The sequence below is a fragment of the Terrapene carolina genome, unplaced genomic scaffold (assembly GCF_002925995.2).
Source record: "Terrapene carolina triunguis isolate 2854851 unplaced genomic scaffold, T_m_triunguis-2.0 Scaffold233, whole genome shotgun sequence".
Taxonomy (NCBI): Eukaryota; Metazoa; Chordata; order Testudines; family Emydidae; genus Terrapene; species Terrapene triunguis.
Window position 1 is genome coordinate 8,486,170 of NW_020664584.1, and position 26,930 is coordinate 8,513,099.

The 26,930-nt window shown below is 52.4% G+C and overlaps 1 protein-coding gene across 1 annotated transcript; it reads left to right on the forward strand.

Moving 5' to 3' along the window:
* The first annotated feature begins 5,189 nt into the window (after nt 1–5,189).
* Nucleotides 5,190–25,041, forward strand: E2F1 (E2F transcription factor 1). Its single transcript, XM_024194572.2, has 7 exons — nt 5,190–5,444; nt 11,347–11,437; nt 12,640–12,859; nt 15,025–15,177; nt 17,073–17,187; nt 17,687–17,891; nt 20,807–25,041. The coding sequence occupies exons 1-7, from the start codon at nt 5,205–5,207 to the stop codon at nt 21,055–21,057; spliced, it is 1,275 nt and encodes a 424-aa protein (XP_024050340.2). The 5' UTR covers nt 5,190–5,204; the 3' UTR covers nt 21,058–25,041.
* The last annotated feature ends 1,889 nt before the right edge of the window (nt 25,042–26,930 follow it).

Sequence of the window (26,930 nt, forward strand, 5' to 3'; positions counted from 1 at the left end):
TCCCCGGCGGCCGGAGCGCCGCGCCGCCCCCCTCCAGGTGCCGCCCCAAGCACCAGCTTGGGTGCCTGGTGCCTGGAGCCGGCCCTGGCCACAGCAATCCACAAAATCCTCACTCAGCTGTCGCCTAACCCTGCAGGTAGCTAAACTCACCCGGTGCCTACATTTCTGCTCTGTAAGTGCCCTTGGCACCTATGTTTCGGCCTCTGAGCATGCACACTGCCTTACGGTAGGGAACCAGAGGCCCACCTCCCATCTAAGCCCCAGTGTGATCCACAAGCCAGGGGAAGACAGGCATTCCCCTACCTATCTTGTCTGCAGGGCTGATCCATGCCCACTTACTGGATCAGGCCCAGCTCAAAATGTGGACAGAGGAGGAGGTAGTCATGGGGTTTCCCTTATAGCTGTCAGCCTAGTGGTTAGAGCACTGAGCTGGGATGGGGAGGCTGGTCCAATCCCCCCTCTGTCTGATGGGGAGAAAGGATTTGAACAGGGGTTTCCCACCTCTCAGGAGAGTGCTCAGACAAGTGGGCTGTGGGAGACTCTGGGCTGGGGCTTCCTCAGTCTCTCCTGTTGAAGCTATTCCACTTCGGATAAAGAATTAACTAATCGTAGGAGCAGGGAAACTGGGCCCTGGGTCTCCAACCTTGTTCCCATGGGGCACCCTAACCCCGGACGACAGATTCATTCTCTCTATGCCCCAATGACACCAAAGTCCCTTTGTGGATCTGGGCCTCAACTGCACAAGTATAAAATGGGCATAATAGCTGTGCCCTAGCTTGCAAGGGTGCTGGGAAAATGAATGCATTAAATATCGAGAGGCACTCTGGTACTGTGGTGATGGGGCCAGGTTAGTACCACGGACTGATTCAGTGAGCAGGGCTCTTTAGTGTGTGTAGGTCTGCATCCCTCCAGTTAAGTATCTAGGAACACAAGAGTAGCTGTATCACTTCAGATCATGCATCTAGCTCAGTGTCAGACTCCAGTAGCGGCCAATGCCGGATGCTTCAGAGGAAAGGCAAACAAAAAACCCACAGACACAAAACAAAGCTCAACAACTGATAGTGCATAAAACCAATTGTGGTGCAAAAGGGGGTGGGAAGATTCCTTCCTGGTCCTGCAAGTGATCTGCTGGGGCCCCGACAGATGAGATTTAATCGTTTTATTTTACCCTGCAAAGCTACAAGTGTTATGAACATTGCAGAATCAAGGTTTATCTTCTCCCTGTGGTGTGGAAAGGGAGGGGAGGGAGGTTCATTTTGCCTTGATACAGACACAAAGGAGGTGCAGAGATGGGATTCATTTCCATCCATCACAATGGTGCAAGGAAGACAGGAAAGGGGCAGGTTCATCTTCCCTCTGTGACCTTAAAGATTGAGAACAGGAATATACAATTATTCCTTCCTCCCTCCGTATTTTCATGCCCGAGTTTGCTGCAGTTGCAGTTTGGGATTCATTCACTCATTAGTGTGGATTTTCTTTGCAATGTTGTAATTCATAAAAATCCCAGATAACTTGCACAGCCACCTCTCATGTACAATTATAGCCTCCTTGTGCAACGACAAGGCAGTGCGTTGTTAAAAAGACACTGCCCCCATTTCCCTGGGTCTGCCGCTCTGTCTGTCCCAAAGGTTAAGCGGCTCTGCTCACCCTGAATAAACTGCCACATGGATTTGAAAATAAAATTTTAATTCCACTTGGCATTTCTGAGCTTCCTGCTGCTGGATCTGCCTGGCTGGGAAAATGACATCTTTTGTGGCACTAGCAGCAACAGCTGGTGCACCAGCTGTGCCCCAAAACTGCATGTTCAGATCACTGTAAGAAAGTTACAGAGCCTCCTGCAGGAAAGGAGATGCACTCTTGCCATTCCACTTTGCCCTAGTTTTTCCCATATGGAAAAAACATTAATTAATGTGCATACATGTGGTCTAACTGTTGCCTGTTCTTTGCTGTAGCCAAATCCTGTGCTGAGATCTGCAGAGAATTTGTCCTGTAGCATTTACATAGCACATTGCAAACTGTAATTCAACTGCCTCACACCCCTTGAGGTAGGGAAGTGTTGCTATGCCCCCTTTATTGCTGAGGTAATTGAGACAAAGGGAGGTTAAGCGACTTGTCAAAGGCCACAGAGTAAGTCACTGGTATGGCTAGGATTAAGAATCCCTCTAAGACCCAGCTCTGTGCTCAGTCCACTAGACCACACCAGCTCTCCTTCTGTTGCATTATTCCCACCACGAAAGTGCTGAGCACAGAGTCCTAAAGCATGAAGCCTGTTACGCAAGAACAGTGGACCTGCATAGGCTCTATTCTAGACCAGCAGTCCAGGAATTAACTTGTCTCCTGCCTCCCACCTCCCAGCCATGGAAAAGGTTGGAGTTAAAGAGGCAGGGCTCCAGCCTAAGGGCTCAGGCAGGAGCGAAGGGCCAAGACTGAAGCCTTTCTTGGTAGTCAGTGAGTGGGCAAGTGGCAAGCTGCTCTGCCTGCAGTGTTAAAATACAGCTCCTGAAGCACATTGTGACATGGTTTAACATGCTGTCATGCCTGAGCCCTAGCTAAATTAGAACCTGTCTGAGCCTAGATTGGACTCCACCCTGACCAGCTGACTTGTTAGCAGCCAGATTTCAAACACAGCTCCCTTCTCTGTACAGATGGGGCACGGCTCCAGCTCACAGTGGTAAGGCTGGTTTTGTTTTAACCCAACTGGCTTTTCCTGTGTTTGCCTCAAAACCCTTCCTTGTTTGCAATCCGGCAGCAGGTGCAGTTGACTATTTGCTTTGTGTGACAGCACAGTCCTTACAAGGTTTAGAAACCCGCTTTACCTCTGCATTTTTCAATCCCATGTTCTTGGTCCTGAGTGGTCTTTAGTGCAGGTGTCACTGTATTAACTAGGGCACTGCCCTCCCAAAGTGCTGTCAGGGCTCTGTAATGCACTCGGACCTCCAGCAATGGACAAGGCTCTCTGCCAAGAGCCCACTTCAGTGCACGCCTAAGGTTTCCAGGACAATCTTGCTCAGCCTGTAGTTAAGATCCCTGTCTACTAGGCAAGCTAGTTTTACAGCTTCCTTTGTCCTCCTCTTCCTGAGTTAGCCATGAACCAGAGGCTCATTATGCTGGTGGTGGGTAGGTCCCTCTTTCAGATGAGAGAGAAGAAGGGGATTCTGACCACTGATGGTCAGTAAAGATCCCATGGTGCTTTTTGCAGGAGTGGGGGTGAACCCTCCTATCTTAGTCATATTCCAATCCTGATTATTACATTTTGCCTCCTTAAAATCGCCTTTGCAATCTGTTAGAGACAATATTTTTTCACTTTTCCTCCTAAATTCTCATGTAGTGTGGCTGTGCACTATCAAATAGCTGCCACGTTCCATACCAGAGGCAACTGTGTTCCAGTGAGTCTGGCCTGCGTTTTATAAAACACTTTGGGATTCTTTCATGTATAAGCCTTTATGTCTCTATAAGTTATTACAATTCCAGGGAAGCTACAATTCATAAATATGCTTTCCAGTTCATTTCTTTTTTAATTTAGCCTTCTCGCTAAACGGCTTATCAGCTTCCTACACATTAGCAGGCACACGGAGGGAACGTTGCTATCTATGCCATGTTTTGTGGGTGTATTACGAGAGCCCAGTGCATATTTACAGATATTAAAGGAGTCTGCTGTTATCTTTTTCCTACCCTGCCTTTTCAACTCTGGCGCGTCACCTGCTGTATAATACATATTTCATGGAGGCACAAGCACAGAATAGCCAACATATCTCTGATTTTCTTACCACTTAATCCTTGGGAAAGGAGATTCCAGAGTGTGGCCTCGTGATTATGTGCTGGGCTCTGTCTCGGCCAACACCATGGATTAAGCCAGGGATTGCCAGTGCTAAAAGCTTGAGCTGAAGAGCCACGCTCTCAAGTTGAATGCTATCTAAGACCCATGTTCTCTTTGAATTGGGCCCAGAGTGGAGCCACAACACACACTAACCAGGGGGATAGAATCAGAGCAAGGGGCTGGTCGTTGGGACAACAGGGCTACAGCCCCAGCTCGGCCACCCATCTGTGTTGGGCAACCACACCACTTCGCTGGGCCTTCGTCTCTCAGGTGTGTCGCATGGAGACAATACCCACCTCCGGGGCGCTGGGAAGGCTGATTCATGTTCACAAACGTTCTTTGGCAGCCAAGGCTGTTCAGCTTTTTGCAATGGGAAAAGCTACGTATAAGTATTGGTGGACAAACGGACTGAGCAGATCAATGCACTTGACGTCTCGGGCTCTGTCCCTGCTTGGTCCCGCTCTGCAGGCCCAGCCAGTGGGGGGGAGGGGCTGCAGCGCCATGGGAACAGGTGGGGAGACGGGTGGCATGAGGGGCAGAGCAGGCCGAGGAGCGGGGGGCAGGCGCTGGGGGCAGCGCGGACCCAGGGCGAGGGGGAGCCCCCGGGGAGGGGAGCGCGGTGAGACACCGCAGAGCCGCTCCAAGCCGGGCCCTGCTATACTTCCCCACCGGCCCCGGCCCCACACCTCTCACCAGCCGGCACCGACCGACCGTCTCTCGCCCACGCCGCTGCCCAGCGCAGCGTCCCCCAGCTCCGCGCTGATTGGCCGCGCTCCACCCCCTCCCGTCCGCGCAGCCGCTCCGATTGGGCGGCTGTCAGACGGTTTCCTTCGTCACCGCACCGCCTCACGGCCATCCGGGTCGTAGCCAATGGGAAGGCGGATCTGGGCCTCAATCCGGGAGCTGTGGCCAATGGAGAGGCGGTTCACCGCCGGCGTAGCCAATGGGAGCGCGGATGCGCCGCTCCGGCCGCTTTCGCGGCAAAAAGGATTTGGCGCGCAAAGGCGTGCGGGGCTGGACCAGCTGGGGACAATACCCGGGGCCGGGCCGGGGCGCGCGGGCAGCCGAGGGACCCCCAGCGGGGCGAGCAGCGGGCCCGGCGGCCAGCCCCGCTCTGTGCCCTGCGGCGGCCCTAGGCAAGGGTTGAGGCTCCAGGGTGCTGCCTAGGTGCCGTTCGCTCCGGACCCCGCCGCCGCCCCGGCTGGCTGCGCGTCCTCGGGCCTCGGCCCTCCCTGAGCATGGGACGCGCGTCCCAGGGCCAGCCCCGTCTCCTGCCGCGGGCCGCCGCCGCCCCACGGCCCAGGGCCATGGCCCTCTGAGCCGGCTGGGGAGGGGAGGGGAGCAGGGCCGGGCGCCGGGGATGTGAGCGCCCGCCGCCGCCCGGACCATGTCTCTGGAGGGCCTGGGGGTGGCCCCGGACGGCAGCGCCTGCGTGGCCGACTTGGAGGCTCTGCTGGGGGGCGCCGGGGGCCTCCACGTGATGGAGCAGCAGATTGTGATCATCTCCACGCCGGACGCGCTCCCCACGCCTGAAGCGGAGAGCGAGGCCGAGCTGCTGCTCTTCGCCACCCCGCAGGCCCCCCGGCCGGGCCCGGCGGCGCAGAGACCGGCGCTGGGACGCCCACCGGTAACGCCACGTTAGCGCTCTCGTTTGCAGCTCGGTAGCAGCACTACTTTCCCCAGGGGCTCTCCAGGCGCCCGGAGCTGGGCGGGCTTGGTCGGCTGAAAATCAGGCCCTTTGCTACCCGGCGAGCACGCGTGTTTTTTCTACGCGTGTATTGCCCCCCCCCTTGTCACTGCTAAAATTGTGTGTGTGGTGAAACGTGGCAGCTTTGTCACAGCACAAGGCCAGAGGCTCCCCTGATGGTGCTCTAAAGAGCCCCGGAAATAAAACAAAGAAAGGAAATGGAGAGAAACTTTGCGTCAGTGCAGGGTGATCCAAGAAGGCAGATGTAATAGCCCAATTTCCCCCATACTGTGGCCATTGGCTCTACCCTCATGTGCCCTGGGAACTTTAATGGGCCACCTGTGGCCAGGGCCTCAGTTTTAGAGATCATTGAAAGAGAGGGCGCTTCTTGCATTCAGCTGTCCTAGATATAGCCCTCTCTGGTGCTAGATAAGGCATATAGCTGGCCTTGGTGTGGCTGCTGCTCTTGGTCTTCCGGCTTCATGTGATAAAGCTCCGAAGCTCCCGAGTGAGGGAGGAACCGGCAGTACTATGTGAGTGAGGCCTGACATGAGACTGGTCGCTTGTACAGTTTTCTGAGTGTTTTCCTGATTCAGCACTTCTGCTGTTAATCGTTTACGGGACTAAGTAGTGAGGTGGAAGAGGTTCAAATGGGACATGTGAGGTCTGGTTCTGAAATATTAGTTGTTAGCTAACATATAGGAGTGACATACCCTGGTACAATGGAGAGGAATGATAATTGCTCATGAAAATATGCAAATAAATTATTAATTGGGGGATGGTGTGCTGTATTAGTGGACATACACCAGTCATCAAAATGTCTCTCAGCTCCACTTCAGAACTAAATCCATTGAGTGGATTCTATCTCTACACACTTCTCAGATTGTTCTCAGATCTCACTTTGTTGTGATGACCCTTTAATGTCCATGGCAGCAGTCCGCAGTGTTATAAATGCAGAGCTTAATTTCCTGCTTCAGGATATTAAAGCCAGAGTCTTGAAAAATTCTGCTTGTCCAGTGTGGGAGTGTATACATACACAGTCAGGCATGTAACTTCTAAATAATCATTAGGATAAGCTGTGGGGAGAAGGCATTGTCTTCTACAGCATCAGCACAAGAGGGCCTTCATTGTTATTGGAGCCGCTGGATGCTACTATAATGTAACAAATACAGACTGTGCTGTGAAATATGCAGGGCTGACCCTTGCACCCATGCAGACACCCATTGTCTTCAATGGGGCTCCAAGCAGGAGTCTGCCCTTGCCTTGTTAGACCCTGATTTTGCACCAAGAACTGCAAGGGTGAACCAGCAGAGCCTTTCCTTTCTTTTGGTTTCCTGAATTGTTTTCATAAGGTTGATTTAGATACTTAAATGACTTATACTAGCATCTGCAATTAGACTGAGGCTAAAGCAACAAGGGCTTGCAGTTCTCTCTATCAGGGCAGGATCAAGCAGATCATTGTGTGGGATCCTTCTTTACTTGTGCAATTTTAAGATGGAGTTTTAAGCCATCATCTGGCATTGGCCATGGCTAGTGAGTGGATCTGTCCCAGCATAAAATCCCCATGCTTTTAGTTCAGTAGAGATGGGGGGTGGGGGGAGTGAGGGAGGAAAAGACCACAACATGCTTTGCTAGTTAAACATGCCATCTTCCAGAGGCTTCTCGCTGTAGTTTGAGGGGCTTGCAGGGGGCAGCAGCTTTACAGCTGATCCTTTGTTTTAACTGTTTGGGTCAGGAATCCATAATGAGTTTTCCCTGTCTGGTGTGTCTCCCTGCTTGTGGGGAGTGGGTGGTTGGGATGGAAAGGAGTGTTTGGTCCTTTGTGCTGTTGTGCTGGAGGCGTTGCTGGTTTGTGTGGTTGAACTGCTGCTTCAAGGAGGATCCTTGTTTTTGAAACCCCAAAACATGAGCTGCTTTTCTCCCAGCTGTTTGCAAAGTGCTTGTTTCAGAGGAAGTTCAAATCAGTCTCTGATTCTTTAATAAGCAATCAGCAGCCTGGTGCACATAGGCTGTTCTGCACCAGCAGCTCTGGCGGGGCTGCAGCCTGGTGCTTGTGGGTGGTGAAGCTCTAAACACCGTAGTGTGCATGAGCAAAGGGGGCAGAACTCTTCTTTTCAGCTCCCATGGGTGCTTCCCAGCAGTGCACTGGGATTTAGGTATCTTAACCTGACCATCAGCTGTCTAGGGTAGTGAGAGTAACCACTCACTCACTCCCTGATCGCTTAAGTTGAGATGCTTTCCACCACATACGTGTCACTAGGCCTTTGGGCAGGAGGGAGTTGTCTAATCCATCTGTTTCTGTATTGTCAGGCTGTTCCCCTCTAGTAATAAAATAGGCCCCAATTACCGAGTCTCCTTCCCAAATGGCTCCTTCGTGAGCTAGATCATTTTGCGCTAAATGAGGCTAGAGGCAGGTACAGTCACAATGTACAAAGTTTTAAAGTTCTCTTGAACCTTCAACTTCTCCTGACTGCCCATGTGGTCCCAGGTAGGTAGCTGGAGCGCTGGTCTGAGCTGGAGCTTTGCCTGTTGGCACAATTGGATGGTTGAGTCAGGTGCTCCACTTGGGGCTACCCTGGAAAGCTTTGATGTCATAGAATCATAGAAGATTAGGGTTGGAAGAGACCTCAGGAGGTCACCTGGTCCAATCCCCTGCTCAAAGCAGGACCAACACCAGCTAAATTATCCCAGCCAGGGCTTTGTCAAGCTGGGCCTTAAAAACCTCTAAGGGTGGAGGTTCTACCACCTCCAAGGTAACCCATTCCAGTGCTTCACCACCCTCCTAGTGAAATAGTTTTTCCTAATATCCAATCTAGACCTCCCCCACTGCAACTTGAGACCATTGCTCCTTGTTCTGTCATCTGCCATCACTGAGAACAGCCGAGCTCCATCCTCTTTGGAACCCCCCTTCACGTAGTTGAAGGCTGCTATCAAATCCTCCCTCACTCTTCTCTTCTGCAGACTAAATAAGCCCGGTTCCCTCAGCCTCTCCTCATAAGTCATATGCCCCAGACCCCAAATCATTTTCGTTGCCCTCCACTGAACTCTTTCCAATTTGTTCACATCCATTCTGTAGTGGGGGGCCCAAAACTCGATGCAGTTTTCCAGATGTGGCCTCACCAGTGCCGAATAGAGGGGAATAATCGCTTCCCTCGATCTGCTGGCAATGCTCCCACTAATGCAGCCCAATATGCCGTTAGGCTTCTTGGCAACAAGGGCACACTGTTGTCTCATATCCAGCTTCTTGTCCACTATAATCCCCAGGTCCTCTTCACCAGTTGGTTTGTAGCTTATATCCTTGTGTGTGGCAAGTAAGCTGGGTACCAGTTAAAGACCTGAGCTCCCTACTTCCGCTAACAAATCCCATCCCATTAGTAAATGGGTGCAGGGTCTGAATAAGGCACCCAATGAAATACGTGCAGATGGGGGCCCATAGATAATGCTGTCTTGCGTCTGTACCTTTGTGAATTGCGTGAAAGGAAAGGGATTGTGTTACGAGAGAATTGCAGAAAATGTTGTCGGCTGCAAGGTGGGTGACTCAGACTGGGCGTTTGCCGCATGATGAGTTATAAAACGTCGAGCACTCGTGACAGCTCGCTCTTATAAATGCTGTTCACATGAAGCAAGTGGGTGAATGTCTCCCAGTCCTGTTTTGGTTTTTCCTCTTCTGGGGCACATCTGCTTAGCAAGGACTCCTTGGCTTTGAAGTATTCCCAAATGGCTGATGGCAGGAATCTTTCAGCAGCTTCCTGAGGCATTGGACGAATAGTGCATCCTTCAGATGTGCTTAGAAGACAGCGTCGTGTCTTTCTAATTGGATCCCTCTAAACTCTAGCACATGGAAAATGCTTTTGGTCTCTAGCTTGGTGTTACCCACACAGCACTGAAAATGTAAAACCAGGGCAAGGGAGAAGAGCAGCTCCTCACCCCAAACCGCCTGCCAGTTCCGCATTGAGCTCTCATCAGAGGCAACCTGAGGCCGAACTGAAGGATGGATTTATGGTGAAGCATTTTAATAGTGCCAGTGCTTAATTTGTAATGAAAGAGATGCTGGTGCTCAAGCTGGGCAGCTGGAAAACAGCAGCTGCTGACCGGGCACCCAGCCCTGAGGGCAGTACTGCCAGCAGCAGCAGCGCAGAAGTAAGGGTGGCATGGTATGATATTGCCAACTTACTTCTGCGCTGCTGCTGGCAGTGGTGCTTCCTTCAGAGCTGGGCGGCTGCTGGCTGGGAGCCCAGAGATGCTGGGGCTATGAACTGTCAAGCCTAGAGGTGCCAGGGCTCAGCGTTGGCAAGCCCTGGCACAAATTAAACACTTAATAGTGCCCATCACCAGAGTGTCAGAGGAAGGGGAAAGAGTCCAGGAATGGTCGAGATGATGGGATGAGGGTTTGCTGAATGCCCAGTTCACATATGGCACTTGGATGCTATGGTGATGGTTGCTGTAGATATACCTGTTACTGGGTGTGTAACCAGCATACAGTTCTAAGGGCTGATATCAATAGTCGTAAGGTGATCACATGGAGTCAGAAAAGCATCCTCGCAGCCCCTCTGGGGGGCTTTCTCGTCTCAGCGCTGAGCACCAGAGAGACAGACTGCTGAGTCAGGTGGCCCCTGCGTGTCCATGGTGCCTTAAGTTTTTGAGCGTGGAATGAGTTGTGGAAGCTTGCAGCAAGGAGGCCTGTGCCACACAGTTAAGAAACTGTTACAGAACCAGGGCAGGGGGAGGCCCTGAGAGGGGGAAAGGGAGGAGCTTGGAGGAAGATGGGAGGGGCAGTAGGGGAGGCCTATGGGAGCAGGGAATGACTCCCCTCAGGATCCATCCCATCCTTACCTGCTTGGCTTCGGTTCACCATGGAGGGGGCAGCTGTTCGGTCGGCCCTGCTGACCAACTTCCAACATTGCTCAGCTTCAGCTCTCCCCTGGACTCTCAGCGGCTCTGGCCCCATGTTCCCCACCCGCCCATCCCAGTCCCACCTGCAGCATCCCCGGCTCTCTCTCTGCTGACCTGGCATCTGCTAGCTTGCAGGACGCTCTGCAGCCAGGGAGGGAAAGGAGCTGCCTGGCCTGGCACGGGTAGATGTACGGGGATGCTGTTCTGGCTCCTAAAGGAAGTGCTAGAACACTGTTCCAGCACAACCCACACACTGTTAACAAATCATTACATGGCAGGCAGCGACCTTCCTGGGAGATCAGAGTCTCTTAACGCACCGAGGCCACGCTGATTCAAGTACTCTCCCTGCCCTCATAGGTGTTGCTCCCCTCCAACTAGGCCAAAGGGTGGGGCAGATTTCCCTTTGGTTGGCTTTGCCTGTCTGAAAGGTTAAATGCCTGTAGTTCAAGGCTGTTTATCTAAAAACCTTTGGTCCTGCTCCAGGGGATGGATCACTTGATTACCTGTTCTGTTTATCCCTCTGGGGCACCTGGCATTGGCCTGCTGTCGGAAGACAGGATACTGGGCTAGATGGACCTTTGGTCTGAGCCAGTATGGCTGTTCTTATGTTTCTTATGTTCTCATTGCTACCGGGGTAGTGGTTTGGCTCCATAATGCAAATTCTGGTGACACTCTGCAGTTAACATTTGCCATTAAATGCCAGCAAAGCCATTCTGGTCTATGCTGAGCCCAGCTGCTGATCATGATGGTGGCTTCTGCAGTAGATACTTGCCCGCTGGGAACTAGGCTCAGACCAGACTCATATTGCATAGGCCCAATAGCTGACTGGCCATGACTTTCAGTTGGAAGTAATGTGGCTGGTGCTATTGGATCTCTGCTCTAGGGGTAACCTGCAAGGGGAGGTGATCTGTGGCATTCTGTTCCTTCACAAGCCTTCCTTCTCTTGCAGGTGAAGAGGAAGTTAGATCTGGAGACTGATCACCAGTACATAGCAGAGAGCATCCAGACATCCCGAGGCAAAGCGAAAAACCCTGTCAAAGGTACAGGTACCACTTTCTGCTGCTTCTACTCACGCAGTGTCCTTACCAGCCACTGCATCTCCCCTCCAAATGGCCTAATGGGGCGGAATCCCCAGCCGAGCTGAGCTATGATGGTTGGGACTGTGGGTCATGGAGTCCATTGCCCTCTGGAGGAGATCAGGGCCTTCAGTGTTGCAGCATCTACCCCTTCTCCCACTGCAGCCTCTGACCTGCTCCATCCCTCTGTGCAGAGCCAGCTCTGGGACTTCCTCAGCTGGCCCAACTCTACTAAAGGGTGGTGGGTGTAAATTCAAGCCTCTTGGGTGTTAAGTCCTGCTCTGCCTGCCCTTTTCTCACTGGTTTGGGCATAAATAGGCATGCCCTCAGCAGCTGAGTTCTTGTGCAGCCTGTTCCGGTTTGTGCTTTCCAGTAGCCTGTCCAGGAATCATGCTGTAGGTTTTTAGCGGTGCTTCATGTACCTCTGGAATTGGGCTTGGGCTCTTGAGTTGTCTGGTGGTGATGACAGACTGCTTCACGCATTCTGGCCTGCCCCTTGAGGCTAGAGCACTTGGGAACCTCATGGGAGCATTTGTTTCATGCCATCATGTTATCCCACTGGCACCAGAATTAACACACTATGCAGATCCTGTGATCACAAGTCTCGCCTGGACAGACAAACTACCCAGATCTGTGCCAGGCTGCCCTGCAGAGGGCTGGACTTCCGCAGTGGATGTGCAGCACATGGAAGCTAGAGATGAAACGCTCCATCTCAAGTGGGATGACAGGAATGTTGCTGATGGAACAGGTCTGGGCTTCAGTTGTTAAAGCAGTAACTGATTTGCCTGTGGGCATTGTCACAGGGGTCGAAAACTGGCTGAAGGACTGTAAGCAAAGGATTACAATGGCAATGAGATTGCAGTATAGAGGGGTCAGTGCCCAGATATCAAATGGAAATGATGCTCATTAATGATCTAGGTGCATAGGGAGTAAAGGGGTTAAACCTGCAGATGCCGGCCCAAAAAAAAAAAAAAAAAAAAAAAAGCTGTGTTAATGGACCACATTGAATCCTAATGTTAGAGTAAACATGGGAGCCCCCAAGACTGGGCGCTGAGCCCCTTTCCAGTGAGTGCCAGGTGGGTGTGCTGAAGGAAGACTCCACTCACTGAGTTTTTGTGTTGTCCCTTCTATATAAATCTGTAACAAGCAACTTTAATTGCTCGCAGGTGTGAAATCTCCTGGGGAGAAGTCCCGCTATGAAACCTCTCTGAACCTGACCACCAAGCGTTTCCTGGAGCTGCTAAGCCAGTCACCAGATGGGGTGGTGGATCTCAACTGGGCAGCGGAGGTCCTGAAAGTGCAGAAGAGGCGGATCTACGACATCACCAATGTCCTGGAGGGCATTCAGCTAATCACCAAGAAATCCAAGAACAACATCCAGTGGCTGTACGTATGAGCACCAAGCGCTTTGTTGTGCGGCCAGCATGGGTGTAACTGGTTGGGGCTCTTTGAGCACATCTACCTGGCAAGCAGAACCCATGGCAGCTACGGCACTAAAATGTGTCGATGTTTGGGCTCAGGCTGGACCTCAGACTCTGTAGCCTAGGGAGCGGGGTGGGCTTGGCTTCAGAGCCCATGCTCCAGCCCGAATGTCTACACAGCTATTTTTAGCACTCATGCTATAGCCCTGGGCTCTGAGGCTCATTGCCACAGGTTTCTGCTTGCCGTGTAGACACATCTTTAGGTTCCCTTTCATGCTCAATATTCCCCGGCACTGGTCATTATGTGAGCTCAACTGGTGCAGTCCTCTAGAGCTGAGTCAGAGTTTAGAGGGTACTAGATTATGGCTGCATTTTTTGGCTGTATGTTTAAATGCCCCAAGTGTACTGCCCTTACTGTGTTAAAGTGCTTCCACTGGGATACTAAGTGTCTTTTTTTCCCCTTTCCTCCAGTGAGTTCTCTGGGAACTTCTCCCTGGGCATTTGGACCTCAGAAGGGGTCAGTTTTGTACATAACTCTACGTTTTGTTGACCCATGAACAACCCTTTACTGTCCTCAGGTGCCTTCTGCCTGAAGCCTCAAAGAGCTTCACAAACAAGCCTTGCGACTTCCTTGGGAGCTGAGCTGGCATCATTCCCATTTTACAGTTGGGGAAACCGAGGCACAGGGAAGTGAGTTGTCTAGGGTCACACAGGGAGTCTGTGACCAGAGCTGGAATTAAACCCAATTCTGAATTTCAATCCAGTGCCTTAACCCTAAAGTTTCCTACATGAAATGCTCTTTAAAAAAAGAGTCCTAATTTGCATGAAATCAGAAATTCAAGTGCAATGGCAGAGTGGTTAAGGCACTTGATTATGATTGTGAAGGTCCTGGGTTCGAGGCTTGCTCAATCCCACGCTGAAAGTTCACCCAACTGCTGAACAGGAACCTGATCCGTTGGGTTAGGGCAGTCAAAGGGGCTCAGACATGAAGCTGGTCGCATCGCATCACTCCCTTGTGTACTATTGGCTCTGACACGCTTTAACCGCGGTCAGCTTGATGAGCCAATGGCTGTGGGTGACTTTAACTAAAATCAGAATAAACTTACCCTACCCTGCCCAAAAAATGTTGCGGGGAAGCCCGTTGGTCTGTATTTTAAAGTAATGGCTCAAGTCTGTTGCTTACAATAGTGGGTGCAGGGACTTGGGCCCTCACCCCACAACACTGGAGAATGGCTCTATTGAATCTGTGTCCAAGCGTCCACCTGAATAATGCCCTGGGTGGAGCTCTGTGGGCAGTTCCCAGTTCTGGGCACTGACTGGCCTACGTCATGTGTGGCTGTTGTGTTTGCACCTGCAGCATCTGAGTTTCAAGGATAGCTCCAGCCTGTCCCCTCAGGCTAATGTGGTCGGAGGTGTCAGGCCTACAAGGCTAGCAGGGTAGTGTTCATGGTGAGTGTCCCCTAGTGGCTGGCCGTGCAAGAGAGGAGGCTGCGGGGTGAATGCTGTATTGAGGATAGCCTCTAGCGCCCCGCCACAGGGCTGGGCAGGGAAGGAGAGAATCACCCAAGAGGCTGTGGTGCAGCCCCTCAGCATGCAAAGCCGCTGCCCCTTGGGAAGGCAGGTACTTGCAGTGGTGGGTGTGGGAGACCCTGCACTTGGGTGCTTGGGGGGGACACTGATACAGGAGGGAGTGTGGACCTATGCTTTAGGGCAGGGCTGCACTTTCCTTTGTGTTGAGTGGTGCTTAGCACCTTGGGGGTTACTGAAAACAAATAGTGGCCATGGCCCTTGGGGTCAAACTAGCTAGAGCCCCTTCCCCAGTCCTCTGCCTTGGCTTATCTGACTGGCACCAGATGGCCATGGTGGAGGTGGAATTCCCTGCCTCACCCTTCCCTGTTTCATGACTTCATTTCCTGGCTTGCCAGCTGACAAAGCAATTGTGGCCAGAGAGTGCAGCCTCAAGTGTCTACGTGTGGGAGGGGACACCTCATGGGTGTGGTAAGGGGACAGTTGGCTACAGATGGGTGTAATCCCCACACCTCCGATTGCTCTGCAGAACACTCTGTTACATAGCAAGTGCAATGGCAGCCTGGACCTGAACACGACTGACCCGAGTGTTCTGTTTCCTAGGGGCAGCCAGTCAGCTGTGGGGAACACCAGTAAGTACCAGGTGCTGGAGAAGGAAATCCGTGACCTTCAGGTGGCTGAGCAGCAGCTGGATGACCTCCTCCAGATGTGCACCGTCCAGCTCAAGCTCCTCACTGAGGACCCTGAGAATCAGCAATATCCTTGTCTGAGTGGCGCTGCGGGAGCTGCTTTACTACATAGTGAGATCTGGGAGCTGCAATGCCTGTTCTGTGTGGCTCTGTTCTAATAGCTTCACAGCTACCAATCTGCAGGGTAGCCTCAAGGAGCTAAACATGCCAGGCCAAGGGGTGGTATCTTGTCTCTGTTGCCTCCCCTCTGAGCTGATGGAAAGCCCTGTACCTGGCAGATAGTTTTGACAGTTGATCTCAGGCTGGGCTACAGGGCCCATTTGCTTAAGGAGCAGCAGTGTTGCGAAGGAGTTGCGTTCCTTGCTCCATGTGGCTGGGAGTATGCGCTCTAGTGCGAGTGAGGTCATTGCTTTCGCCGTAGCGTAGTCTCCACGGACCATTTTGTTCAAACCATACAGAGCTGCTTATTGTCACAGTACAGATGATACCAGCCGATTCCCAACCCGCGGGGAATGGGTAACTTTATCCTTAAAGGGGGTACGCTAAAAAGTCTCGGTGTCCGTATCTGTTACTGTGACCCCTGGTGCCTGACGTGGAGAAGGGCTTTAGAGTTTGGACTCCTCATGGATCATCCCATTGATTTGCTCTTGGGCATTTTGCTCAGCATGGGCAAATCCTTTCAGCTTTGCTTTCTGGTTCAGCAAGGTCTGGGCTGCAAACGCTGTGGGGGAGGCAGGTTGTTTGGCTCAAGCCAGAATTGATTATATCTAAATCTCTAGTGTCGTGGAAACGTTTCTGTTCATGTCAAGGTTTTGTAAAACTTATAGTAAACCAAAACATCTGGGGCTGGATTCCTTCCCTGTGCTGGCCAGTCTGCAGCCAGGGTGTAGTTCCTTTAGGCTTGTGGCTCTGCTGGTGTTTGCATACTCCCTTGCAAACCACATACCACTTCTGCTCTTCTCTTTAACGGCTCACAACTGTTACGTGTCCTACATGCTTGTGTCATGAGCCACGTTGCTTTTTTGTTGTAAGTGGTCTGTGGGCTGCCATTTCTATGCAGTGGAGTCGTGCCTATTAGTGAAGGATGGGAGGAGGGGTGAAGCCATTGCTCCAGGTCCTTGGCAAGTAGCAGCTATTCAGAGTCACATGGAAGATCACTTCAGTTGTAGGCAACCAGCAGTGAGCATGCAGACCTGCATTAATTCCGCATCCCCTTCTGCTACCTGATTTCTCATCTGCTGTGCAGCCCAAGTGCTTCTGTTGTCAGAAGTTCACGACTGCAGCTGGGAATTGCAATGCCAAATGCTGCATCTAGGCCTCTGTGAATGCCAGTATTCTTAAATCACTAATCTCTTGCCCTAAATCGGGGCTGGGGGCTCAGGATTTGAGTGGCTTCTCGACCAGGTATATCAGGCATCTGCCATTGTCACACAGCACAAATAATTCAGACAACTTCTGTTTCTTGCAGGGCTGTGGAAAGGGGTTTATAGGCTTTGGGCATGGCCAGGGGGGTGGGGCTAAGTCCCCTTACAGCTCAGATACTCTGTGTGTGTGTGTGTGTGTGTGTGTGTGTGTGTGTGTGTAGATGCTGTAGTTACACAATGGATAGCTGTAAGCAGTGATGACCACCAGGGTATCAGGTAGAGTGTGGGACGGACACGCATGAACATCTCTGTAACACTGCAGAGGTTAGTATGTTCCTGCCTTGAGTGCACTGTCAAACGCGAAGTGCTTTGAGCATCAGAAGTGTACCTCTGTCCCAATCACTGCACGCCCTGGAGTAAGTCACTGCCTGCGTGTTGGTGAGTTGAATGCTTAGGCAGCTGCTTGTGGTTAGGGTCTGACAGTTCCCCAGCTCCTGAGTCCCGCTAGCTATTGTATCCAACTTGTAAAGCTGTCTCTGGTCCGGATGGAAGGGAACAGCCACCAGCCTTCCAGTGAATACTCCTTGACTGAATGCACCTCTGCTTATGTGACCTGCCAAGACCTTCGCAGCATCGCAGACCCCTCTGAGCAAATGGTGATGGTGATAAAAGCCCCTCCAGAGACCCAGCTGCAAGTTTTAGACCCAGCAGAGGTAACCCCTTCCCATTGCAGCTCTTCCTGGTGCAGTGCCCGGGGCTGTCCTTCTGCAGCCGGCTATCCCACCTTGTCGCATTGCTGTGCGCAAGGCTCCCTGTTCATAGGTGCCTGGATCAGCAGGGGGAATAAAGCCTCCTGCTCCAAGAACTGCTCACCTGACGCTAACCTCTCAACCTTGGCAGCCTGGGTGACTTCACGCTGCCTGCGTTCGTGCTGCTACTCCCGACAGGGGCCCGAATTCCCTACGAGGGGCCGGTCTCCTGAGCTTAGCAGGCAGTTACCCACGGGGGTTGCTTGATGGCTCACTCCCCCTTTGGGGCGCCGGTGGAAGCTGTCAGATCTGTGCTTTCTGGCATGCCTTGCTCTGCTCTCTGGATCTACGTGAGCTGGCGCGGCTGTGGGGCATCCAGCCTACATAAGCACTCTGCCCTTGGCAAGCCCATGAAGGCCGTGTTCCCTTGCTATTAGTGGTTCTTTTTGCTCGTCTCTTCCAGGCTTTCCAGGTTTCCTTGAAAAGCACCCAGGGCCCCATCGACGTGTTCCTGTGCCCAGAAGACAGCTCTGGGGTCTGTAGCCCAGTCAAGAGTCCTTTCAAAGCAACTGCTGAGGAATCGTCCCCTGGTTCTTCTGAGGCAGCAGCGTCCCCGCTCCTGCACCCCACCCAGGATGTGAACTTGCCATTGCTGCCTGGTGAGCAAGGTGTGTATGGGAACAGGGCATCTTCCCTGGCTTTCAGAGCCTGCGTCGCAGTGGGGGAAGTGCAATGTGAATGTGGAGGGGCTTGGTGGGCTCAGCACTAGACACAGCTCAAAGGGACCCAGCGGTAGGTGGGTTGGTTCTGGTTGCTCATGGAGCTGCAGGGTTGGAACAATCCAATCGCGCTTCTGCCGGCCAGGCAAAACAACGCTCAGCTTCACAGTGTGTGTCTCAGACCAGAAAGGCAGCGTAGTAAATATACAGGGAATTAATGGGGATGGGAGGGAAATACTGTCCCCGTTGCACAGTGGGGGTGACAGTTGCAGATGGGTATTGCGTACTGTATCTGTAGTGATATCGCAGATGCGGGGAGGGTCTGACTGACTCTGGTGCCTGGTTCCCATGACTGGTAGGCTGTGTCGGGCGGGCCAAAGCACAGCTAGTGGACTTGCCATGGCTCAGGGAGAGGACCTGGCAAGTGGCCCAACCCTCACCCACCCACTTGGATGACTCAAACGGCCAAACAGGTTTAGTCAGGACTATAAATCATGGCTCCTCAGACTTGGGAGGAGACTGATTTCTAAGTCAACTCTGAAAACTCCCTGTTGGGCTGGAAGCTCCAGCCCTGGTAGGGGCTTGGAATGAAAGTGACACCTTAGCTGTAGCACGGCTTGCACGTTGGGATCCCAGAGGGGAAACCCAGCCCCCTCGAGAATGCTGCTCTTTCCCAACGCCTGGGTATGTAGCGGTGGAGCTGCTCCCCAGCTTGGCTCTGCCTGAGCCACCCCGGTGCGTGTGTTTGGTCAGGTTTGCCCTCGGCCACAGTCACTCCTGGGTGGAGTTCACGTGCCTTGCCCTCTAAATCATAGCTATGCTTATCGCAGGTAGAGACTGGTGGAGGGCTGGGCCCCAGAACTGTGCTAGTGGCTGAGGTGTGCCTGGCTGGGTACGTGCCTCCCTGTCCTCTGAGCCTGGCTGCAGTTAGGGGCATAGCCAGACTAGCTAAGAACACTGATAGTATTTTGGGGGTGGGGAGGTAATGCTCGGGGCCAATTACCTGACTCTGCTCTAGCCTCAGATTCCCTTTCCCTGCCTCAGCGTCCCTCTCCCTAGTCTAACTTTGTCCGGCCCCCTGGGTTTCAAGGTGCAGGCTGCGTGTGTACTGCTCCCTGGGAGCGAGGCCCCAGCCTGCTCTCTCTGGGAAGGCTTGCTTCCTTAGTCCTGCTGTCACCCCCGCCCTGGCTAAGTGCTTGTGCTGCTCCTCTGAGGAGTGGTAGGTGTGCTTCCTCCCTGTTAGCAAAGCTGTTTAACCACATGCGGGGGGGTGTTTACTCCCCAGTCCAGTGCCCATGACAAGGGGGCTCTGATTATCCCCAATGGCTTGGTGGTGGGGGGGAGGAGACCATTCAGGACATGAGATCTGAAGGAACACCTCGAGCTGTCCCCACAAACAGGAGCAGGCGGTGTGGATACTCTAACATGCGTTGTCACATGCTCCAAGGGCAGGGCCCTGCAGCATCTGCCTGCTCTCTGCTGGGCAGGTGACCATGGCCCATCATGGAGATGGCTATGCTGGGTCACTGCCAGGGGTTGGCACGCAGAAGGGAAGGATGCTGATTGCCCAGCCAGCTGCAGGAAAAGGCATTTTCAGTCAGTATTCTCAAAGCAGTCGTGGGCCCCAAACTTGACTCCTTCCTGACGAAAGGTGTGGAAACCTCGGTGGGGCAAATGCCAGTGCTGACGTCTGTTCTGGATGCCACCCCAGGCTACTGGCAGCTCCTCTATCTTACCTGGATGGATCCTTGCCCGGGCCCGAGTCTCAGCTGGTTATTAGGAGAGCCAAGGAACTGCCCCACCCACAGCTGCCTCCCTCCAGGCCTTTGCACATACATGGAGCAGTGAAGGATCCTTGCGATACTCCACACCAAACCATCTGAGGGGCAGAAGAGCAGCTGCCCAGCTCTGAGACAGTACCTCTGCTTAATCAGTTCCACCTACCGCTCCAGGTAATGCCAAACCAGCGTGAGCGACAGGTTTCTTCGTAACCTTCCCCCAGCAGAGGGATGCTATCCTGCTAGGACTGGCACATCCAATGTGAAGAGCAGTAACCTGTCCCGCTTCAGAGCTGCTAGAATTCAAACTAGGAATGGACTTTAGCTGTGGAATGATAACCCAGGGCTGAGCTCCCAAAGCCAGATCTGGCCCCTCTCTAATTAAAACCATCACCTTGCTGCAAATGAACTGATGACTCTGCTGGAGCATTGACAGGTGCTAATATTAGACACTTGCTATTAATTACATAGCAGGCTCCTGGCTGGGGTTAGGTCTGCATGTGAATTGAGAAATGCAACTCTTTAACCCTTCTAGTGAATAGGACCTGTCAAGGTCTCCGGATTTCTTCCTTAGCCGTTCGCTCCAGCCAGTGGAAGGCTAGTTCTTCCCTCATGTATTTTAAACCAAACCTGTGTTCCTGGAAGACCCCACAAGCATGGCCCCTGGGCCAGGTTATTCCCCCAGGAGCAAGCTGCAGTCTCATGTGCAGGGAGAAAACAAACTCACAAGTCTCTGGTGGTGGCTGCTGCTTGCCATTGTGTCTCTTCTGGATCTGCTTGTAGGTAGTGAGCTCCTGGGGGCAGAGCTGCCTGTGTGTGTCTGTACAGCACTGAGCACGTGGGGCTTTAACTAGTGATCAGACCTGTCTGGGCAGGGGGTGGATAGCTGATGGGATAACGCAACAGCCACAGGGTGGATAGCTGATGGGGAGGTTGATGGCCCAGTAGGAAGATGCTGTAGCCCCCATGGGTTGGGACAATGCAGCAGCCCTCTGGGGTGGGGTTGGTAGCCTGGTGGGCTATTCTAAAGTGCTGTCCTTCAGCTCTGCACACCCCATCTCAGTGACCCATTGCCTGTCTCTGCAGAGCCCCTCCTGCCTGGGGAGAACGCGCTGCCACTGAAGTGCGTGGCTGATGAGGTGAGTCTCTCACCGCTGGCCTCTGTAGATGCTCTGCTGGAGCAGAACAAGGATGACTTCTCCAGCTTCCTCTCGGACGAGTTCATCAACCTGTCTCCACCCCAGCCCCAGGACTACCACTTCGGCCTGGAGGAGGGCGAGGGCATCAGCGAGCTCTTCGACTGTGACTTCGGGGACTTTGCACCCTTGGACTTCTGACTGCCTCCCGTGGAGCCGCTGTGCCACGAGCGCACAGCTGGGTGGGGCCACTCCTCCTGGGTGCTGATGCCTGAATGTGATGCTGCAGCTGACTCTGGCTCTGTGGCTGGAGGAGGCTTGGGACTCGGGAGCAGACGCGCTGGAGACAGGGGCTGAAGCAAATGGGGTTTGTGGGTAGTGAGCGTTTTGGTAAATGGCTGCATGGGTGGGGTTTGCTGGAAGGGGGGAAGGTGTGGGAAACCTCACAGCCTCTCCCTGCCGTGCTCTGCGCCCTCCTGGGAATGCAGAGTGCTGTCGCTGTCTCCTCCCACCTCACGCATGTGCCTTTCCTCCACAAGCCCGTTCCCCTGCGGGGAGCTCTGCTTTGTGGTCCATGCCCCTGCGGGGATAGCCCGTGTGGCCGCTGCCATAGTAACAAAGGCCGCTTAACTTATTCTCCCCTAACCACCTCAGACTCTTGCCTTAGAGCTTCTGTTGTTGTGGGCAGGCCCCTCTCTCGAGCTGCAGAGCCAGATACGTCCCTCCTGCTGCAGGAGCCATTTTCCCCCCTCTTGCCTTAATGATTGTGAGTGATGTTGATCTTTCCACTGAGGAGCGACTACCTGGCCTGCAGATGCAGCCTCTCTAGAGCACCAGAGGCAATGAGGCTTTGCTCTGCTAGTCTCCTAACTTGGCTGTGGGATCGGCAGCAGGAGACGTGTGTCTCCTGGCTTAGCTGCAACCTAGCACCAATTCCCTGCTGCTTAGGTATCTCCCTGTAGGCCAGAGCTGCCTCCATGGTGGTAAGCTGTCTCTTGGCCTCTGCCTGGCAAGGCATGCCCTCATTCAGGAATGTAAATAGTAGTGACAGGGTGGCCTGCTGAGGAGTGCCAGGCTGGTGTGGGGTGCAGGGGAACCACTGTATGTATGTCTGCCCGTTGGGTAGTGCCTGTGACCAGGGTCTGGCTTACGCTTCAAAAAAAAGGGTGGGGTCTGTCTAACAGCCAGCTGGCTGTGGCAGAGCCCCACTTTCTGGCTCCCCATGTAAAAGGGAAATGTGCAGAACTGAAATTCCCAGACCGGCCTTGGGGGCTCCTGGATCCAAGCGGGGAGGGGCGTGCGAAGGCCAGATACAGCATGACACTGGCTCTTGGTTCTCAAAGGTTCCTTGTTAGAGCTTTAAGGAGAGTCCTGTGTAGATTGATTTTATTTATTTTATGTGTGTTTGTTCCCGTGGGGACAGCTCTGATTTCCCAGGTGGAATGTGTGCGGTTGAGCTGTGTTGTGTAGGAATTAGTGCTCTGCTAGGAGGTAAATAGCGTGATGCTTTCCCAGGGCGGAGCTGTTAGTACTGAGGAGATTTTGTTTCGAAGTGGAAGGCAGCTGTGGTCTAGAGATCCTGACACAAAGCTAGGAGTCAATTCCCAGCTCTGCCACAGATGTGCTAGGGCATGTCACTTAACCTCCCGGTGCCTCTGTCTCCTCCTGCCAAACAGAGCCCGGGAGATTGCCCCACCTGTGGCAAAGCGCTGTGGGATGTCCAGATGGCAAGTGCAGTTTATTATTTATTATTTATATGGTCTAGAAGGTCCATGTGAGGCTTCTGGAAGGGGTCTCTGTTTGCTTGCGTGTGTGTGTGCATGTGTACGTGTGTGTCCCCAAGAGGGTGACTGCCAGAAGTAGGAATTGTGGGTGGGAAGGAGGCCATTTTGTGTTCTGTTAGGCTAGAGAGTGCCAGCTGTTAAATACAGAGTCGCAGAGCTCCTTTCATACAAACCACTTGCAAAGCCGGCTGGTAGGTGAGGGGGACAGTGTGGGAGCTCACTAGCTGGGTACTGGACCGGAACAGGGGGCATCGTAGCATCTCTGTGAGGTAAAATATATGTGACTGGTGGGAAGGGAAGCTGGTGGGCTGAATGGGCTATTTATTGTAGACAGGAAACGAGTAGCAGACGTGTCTGATAGAGGGGAAGGGTGGGAAGGTGAATCTGAGGCAGGAAGGAATCTCTGCCTGGAGATGCCAGGGATGCGCAGTGGAAGCAACTTAGTCACGGAAGGGAAGTGGGCGAAGAAATAATAAAAAGGAAAAGCGAAGCAGGCTCCAGGGAAGCCTTGGAGGGTTTTGTGTTCCATGCCGAGTGGTGGTGACCAAGTCGGACCCTTTCGTGCCCAGCTGTCCATTGGGCATAGGCGGGATGGAAGCCAGTGCAGTTCCTGTGTGGCTCTGTGCCTCCCTTGCCAGAGAAATCTGGCAGACAAGGCCCTGGCCTGGCAGGGGTTTTCTCACTTATAAAGAGACAAGGATCCTTTGGGTAGGGGAAGCTCTGATCTGCCTCCGTTTCCTCTCACTGCGTGCTGGCGTCAGCATGCCCAGGCCGTGGGCTCACTCTCCTAACGTCTCATACAGAGAGATGAGAGGCTGCACAGACCTGGCCCTTTCCATTGCAGGGCCCCCACCTGCTCTCCTGGCAGAGTTGGAGGGAGTGGCTGGTCATGAGCACCCAAAACTCTCGCTAGTCCTGGCTGCATGAGGGAGGCAGGCTGGAAGTGCCATAACTGGACCTGGTTCTACCATGTAGAGCAGCCACTCGTTCTCTTCTGTACCTTTCCTACACTGCTATCAGCTGCCTGAGTAGAGCAGAGGAGATAAGTTCTCCTGGCACAAACTCTAGTAGGGCTGTGAGGCTGCTGCACCAAAGCTTAAGCAACTAACAACCAGGTATGACCCATCCTGGCTGCATGAGTCCTGGAGCCATCCCACACTCAGGAAGATGGATAATCCACTTCCCAGCACAGGGAACTGCAGCTGACCCTGCCAGTAGCCCTAGTGAGCAGCACGTTCTGTTGGCTGAAGTAACTGTTGTGGTGGGGTTCCCCCCCCCCTTGCTTCAAAAGTGGGTTCCTGTGTATGGAGTGGATTCTGAGAGCGGGTGGGACCGATACAAAGGCTGTTCTGGGGCAGCTCCTTTGCTGACAGAGTTGGACAGGCCATGAACCAAAGCTTTCATGGGGTTGGCAGAACGGTAATGCTGACTCACTGGCTATTTAGTGTAGGGATGGGTGATCCCTGGGGGGGTCAGATAAGCATGCACGGTTTTGGGTTCTCATGGGATTCCCAGGTGCTTTCTGCTCCCTAGAGTACTGTGAGCAGAGCCGCCCACAGGATTCCAGCTGGGGATCAAGACCAAAGCACAGACGGAGGCTCAGAAAAATGGGTGTGCTGGCGTCTCCAAGCTGCTTCCACGTGGGTCTTGGGTAAATCTCATCCTGCCAGAACTGTCACCAGTAGCCTGTCCCCTTCCTGGATGTCATGGAGGGCTGGAGGACCAGCTGGGTCCCCATCCCAATGCAAACCTAATGCAATTAGCTTTGACATTCCTGACATGCACTGGAACAGAAACTGACCAAACCTTGTAGACGATGATTTTCTTTTTGGGGTGGGTGGGGGGAAGAGGATAGAATCTATGGTGTTGTTTTGGCCTAAATGTCTGGAGAATTGTGCTGGGGCCCTCGCTCCCCTCTATCAGGGAGTTATCCAGGCTTAGCCAGGGAACAGTTTGTTGTGGTGTTAAATAAAACTGAAAGCACAACAGAACAAGGGTTCCTCCAGCTCCAGTGCCCAGCTAAAGAGGGAGGTGGCACAGGCCTCTGCCGAAGGGGATTATAGGACTGGAACGGATCTCTGTGTTGCAGGTTGGGGGTACCGGGGAAGAGGAGGTCCAGGGTTAGGGAAAAGACCCAAATGTATGTTTGGGGGGTGGGAGAAGAAAGGACAGAAGAAAACAGAAGTGGGTTTCCCCCCTTGTATCTTAAGTGCCTGGGCAGCGCTGCCTCTCCTGCTCGGGCAGCTGGTTTTCCTGTCGCATCCCCGGACTCCTATGAACTGTTGCAGTTCCTGAACTTTGAACAATCGAATCCACAGGTGGAAACGCATTTTCATCTACTGCCTTTTAATGAGCTTTGTGTACTGTTGTGCTTTGTGTTTTAATAAACATTTCTACTGAGTCTCTGAACTCCTAGCCAGTGTCTGTTCGTCTGTTGGGGGGCATGGCAGGTCACTGGACTAAATCCTCATCTGCTGAGAAGCCAGAGGGCTGGAGAGGGCCCTGGCCGGGCTGGCTCACCAAAGTGCTGTAGAATTTCTCTGACCACTCCCCAGCTTGTACAATTCTAGTGCCCAGCCCCTGTGGGTCTGAGCTGGGGAAGCAGCAGTCCACAGGGAGTGGGGGACGGCCCTTTGGCACTTGTGCTGTGTCCTGTGAGAGCCTCAAACTCTGCACTTATCAGCCTGAGCCCATCTGTCCCCTGCTGAAAAACTATTGTACGTATGGGGACGCAGGCAGCTCCGTTCAGTCCCAGGGACTTCAGCACAGCTAAGCTATGCCTGGCCTGCAGTCATGCACTTGATCTTGGGCTACTGTTCTAGAACGCCCACCCGCCTCCTCTGAGGTAACCTTGGTGCTTCTCCGCTGTAGACCTCAGTGCTTTAGGGATTCAGCTTCATTATCTCCATCATACAGCTGGGTGCACTGTAGGTACACTGATGAGGTGACCAGCCCATAGTCACACGGGAGAAGAACCAGGTCTCCTAATGCCCTTTCCTGTACCCAATCTTCTGCAGCACACTCGCTGTCGGGTAGCGAGGATGAGTAAATAGCTGCTTTGGAGATGAAGAGTCTTCGTTCTGTGCTTGCTCCGGACCCCTTCGTGGTAGGTGCTGTACAATGATGGGGAAGCCTAAGCACTATGGTAATACAAATACCAATGACCATTGCAGGCAGGCACCCTGACCAGCTCTTTGCATTGATTTTGGGCAAATGGCTATTGCTGAAAAGATTTTCCTCTTACTGAAGGAAACTCATCGTGTCAGACGCCATCAGGTGGTCGAGGGACATCTACATAGAACACCTCACTGGACATCAGCAATACCAGGAGGGATGAGCTGGAGTACCAATGAGAAGCACAGTCAGGAAAGTAACAAATACTTTCCTCATGGATTGGTTGTCCATTTAGAAAATACAATCTAATTCTCAATTACTGAGGGACAATCTCCACTCATTGACATATTGTGCTTTCCACAACCAAATCTCTGTACAACTTTTCATGAGTGACGCACCTGAGTATTCGGATTCTAATATCTAAACTGTATTCTTAAATTTATTCACCTAAATTTGGGTTATTGCTGATTTATGTACTCTATGTATCATATGACTTTAAAAACAAACTTTGTATTTGTGGATAATCTAAGCGCTATACCCAAATGTACAGACACTCTTTTCCCAACCTCTGTATTATATAATTTTTTTAACATTGGCTTTAATACAAAATTTTTTTAAAATGGGACATGGTGTCAGCGTGGGAGATGACGCAGGTGAAGAATGTTTATTTAAAATAGGCAATGCTTTAGAGACAAGAAAGTCAAACATACAACTATTGCAGCTTTAATTAGCGGAAAGAAATACTAAAGCTTGCCTATGCAAAGCTGTAGAATCCTTAAGAACTCCATGTTTAATTGCTTCCCTATATTTTCTCAAAAACTGACTTTTTTGCAATGGCTGTAACATTTTCTCCCACTGTGACCCTATTTCCAGGGTCTGTTGGCTATTTTATTGAAAGCAATAGCATCTAGTTTATGAAAGGAATTGAGCATGACTTCAGGCTCAAAATAGTCAAATATTGGGTAAGTTCTCTTTGATAGGAAGAGAGGCTGGTAGTTTAGAAATAAAAGCTTTCTCAGCCAGCCACTCTTAATAGACATGAGCAAATTGGGGACTGATCTGTCCTTAGAGAAACCTTGTTGACATCAGGGCCACTTGAAGTCACTGCATCAGCTGTTAAAAATGCATCTGGTGTGTGTTTTCCTGGCATGAGTGGCTTTCAAACCAAACTCTGGC

What these genes read in the sequence shown, in the direction of transcription:
- E2F1 (XM_024194572.2), top strand. Translation starts at nt 5,205, where the DNA reads ATGTCTCTGGAGGGCCTGGGGGTGGCCCCGGACGGCAGCGCCTGCGTG. An exon ending in GAGGACCCTGAGAATCAGCA is followed by an intron (nt 15,178 to 17,072) that starts ATATCCTTGTCT and finishes GACTGAATGCAC; the next exon opens with CTCTGCTTATGTGACCTGCC. An exon ending in AAGTTTTAGACCCAGCAGAG is followed by an intron (nt 17,188 to 17,686) that starts GTAACCCCTTCC and finishes CGTCTCTTCCAG; the next exon opens with GCTTTCCAGGTTTCCTTGAA.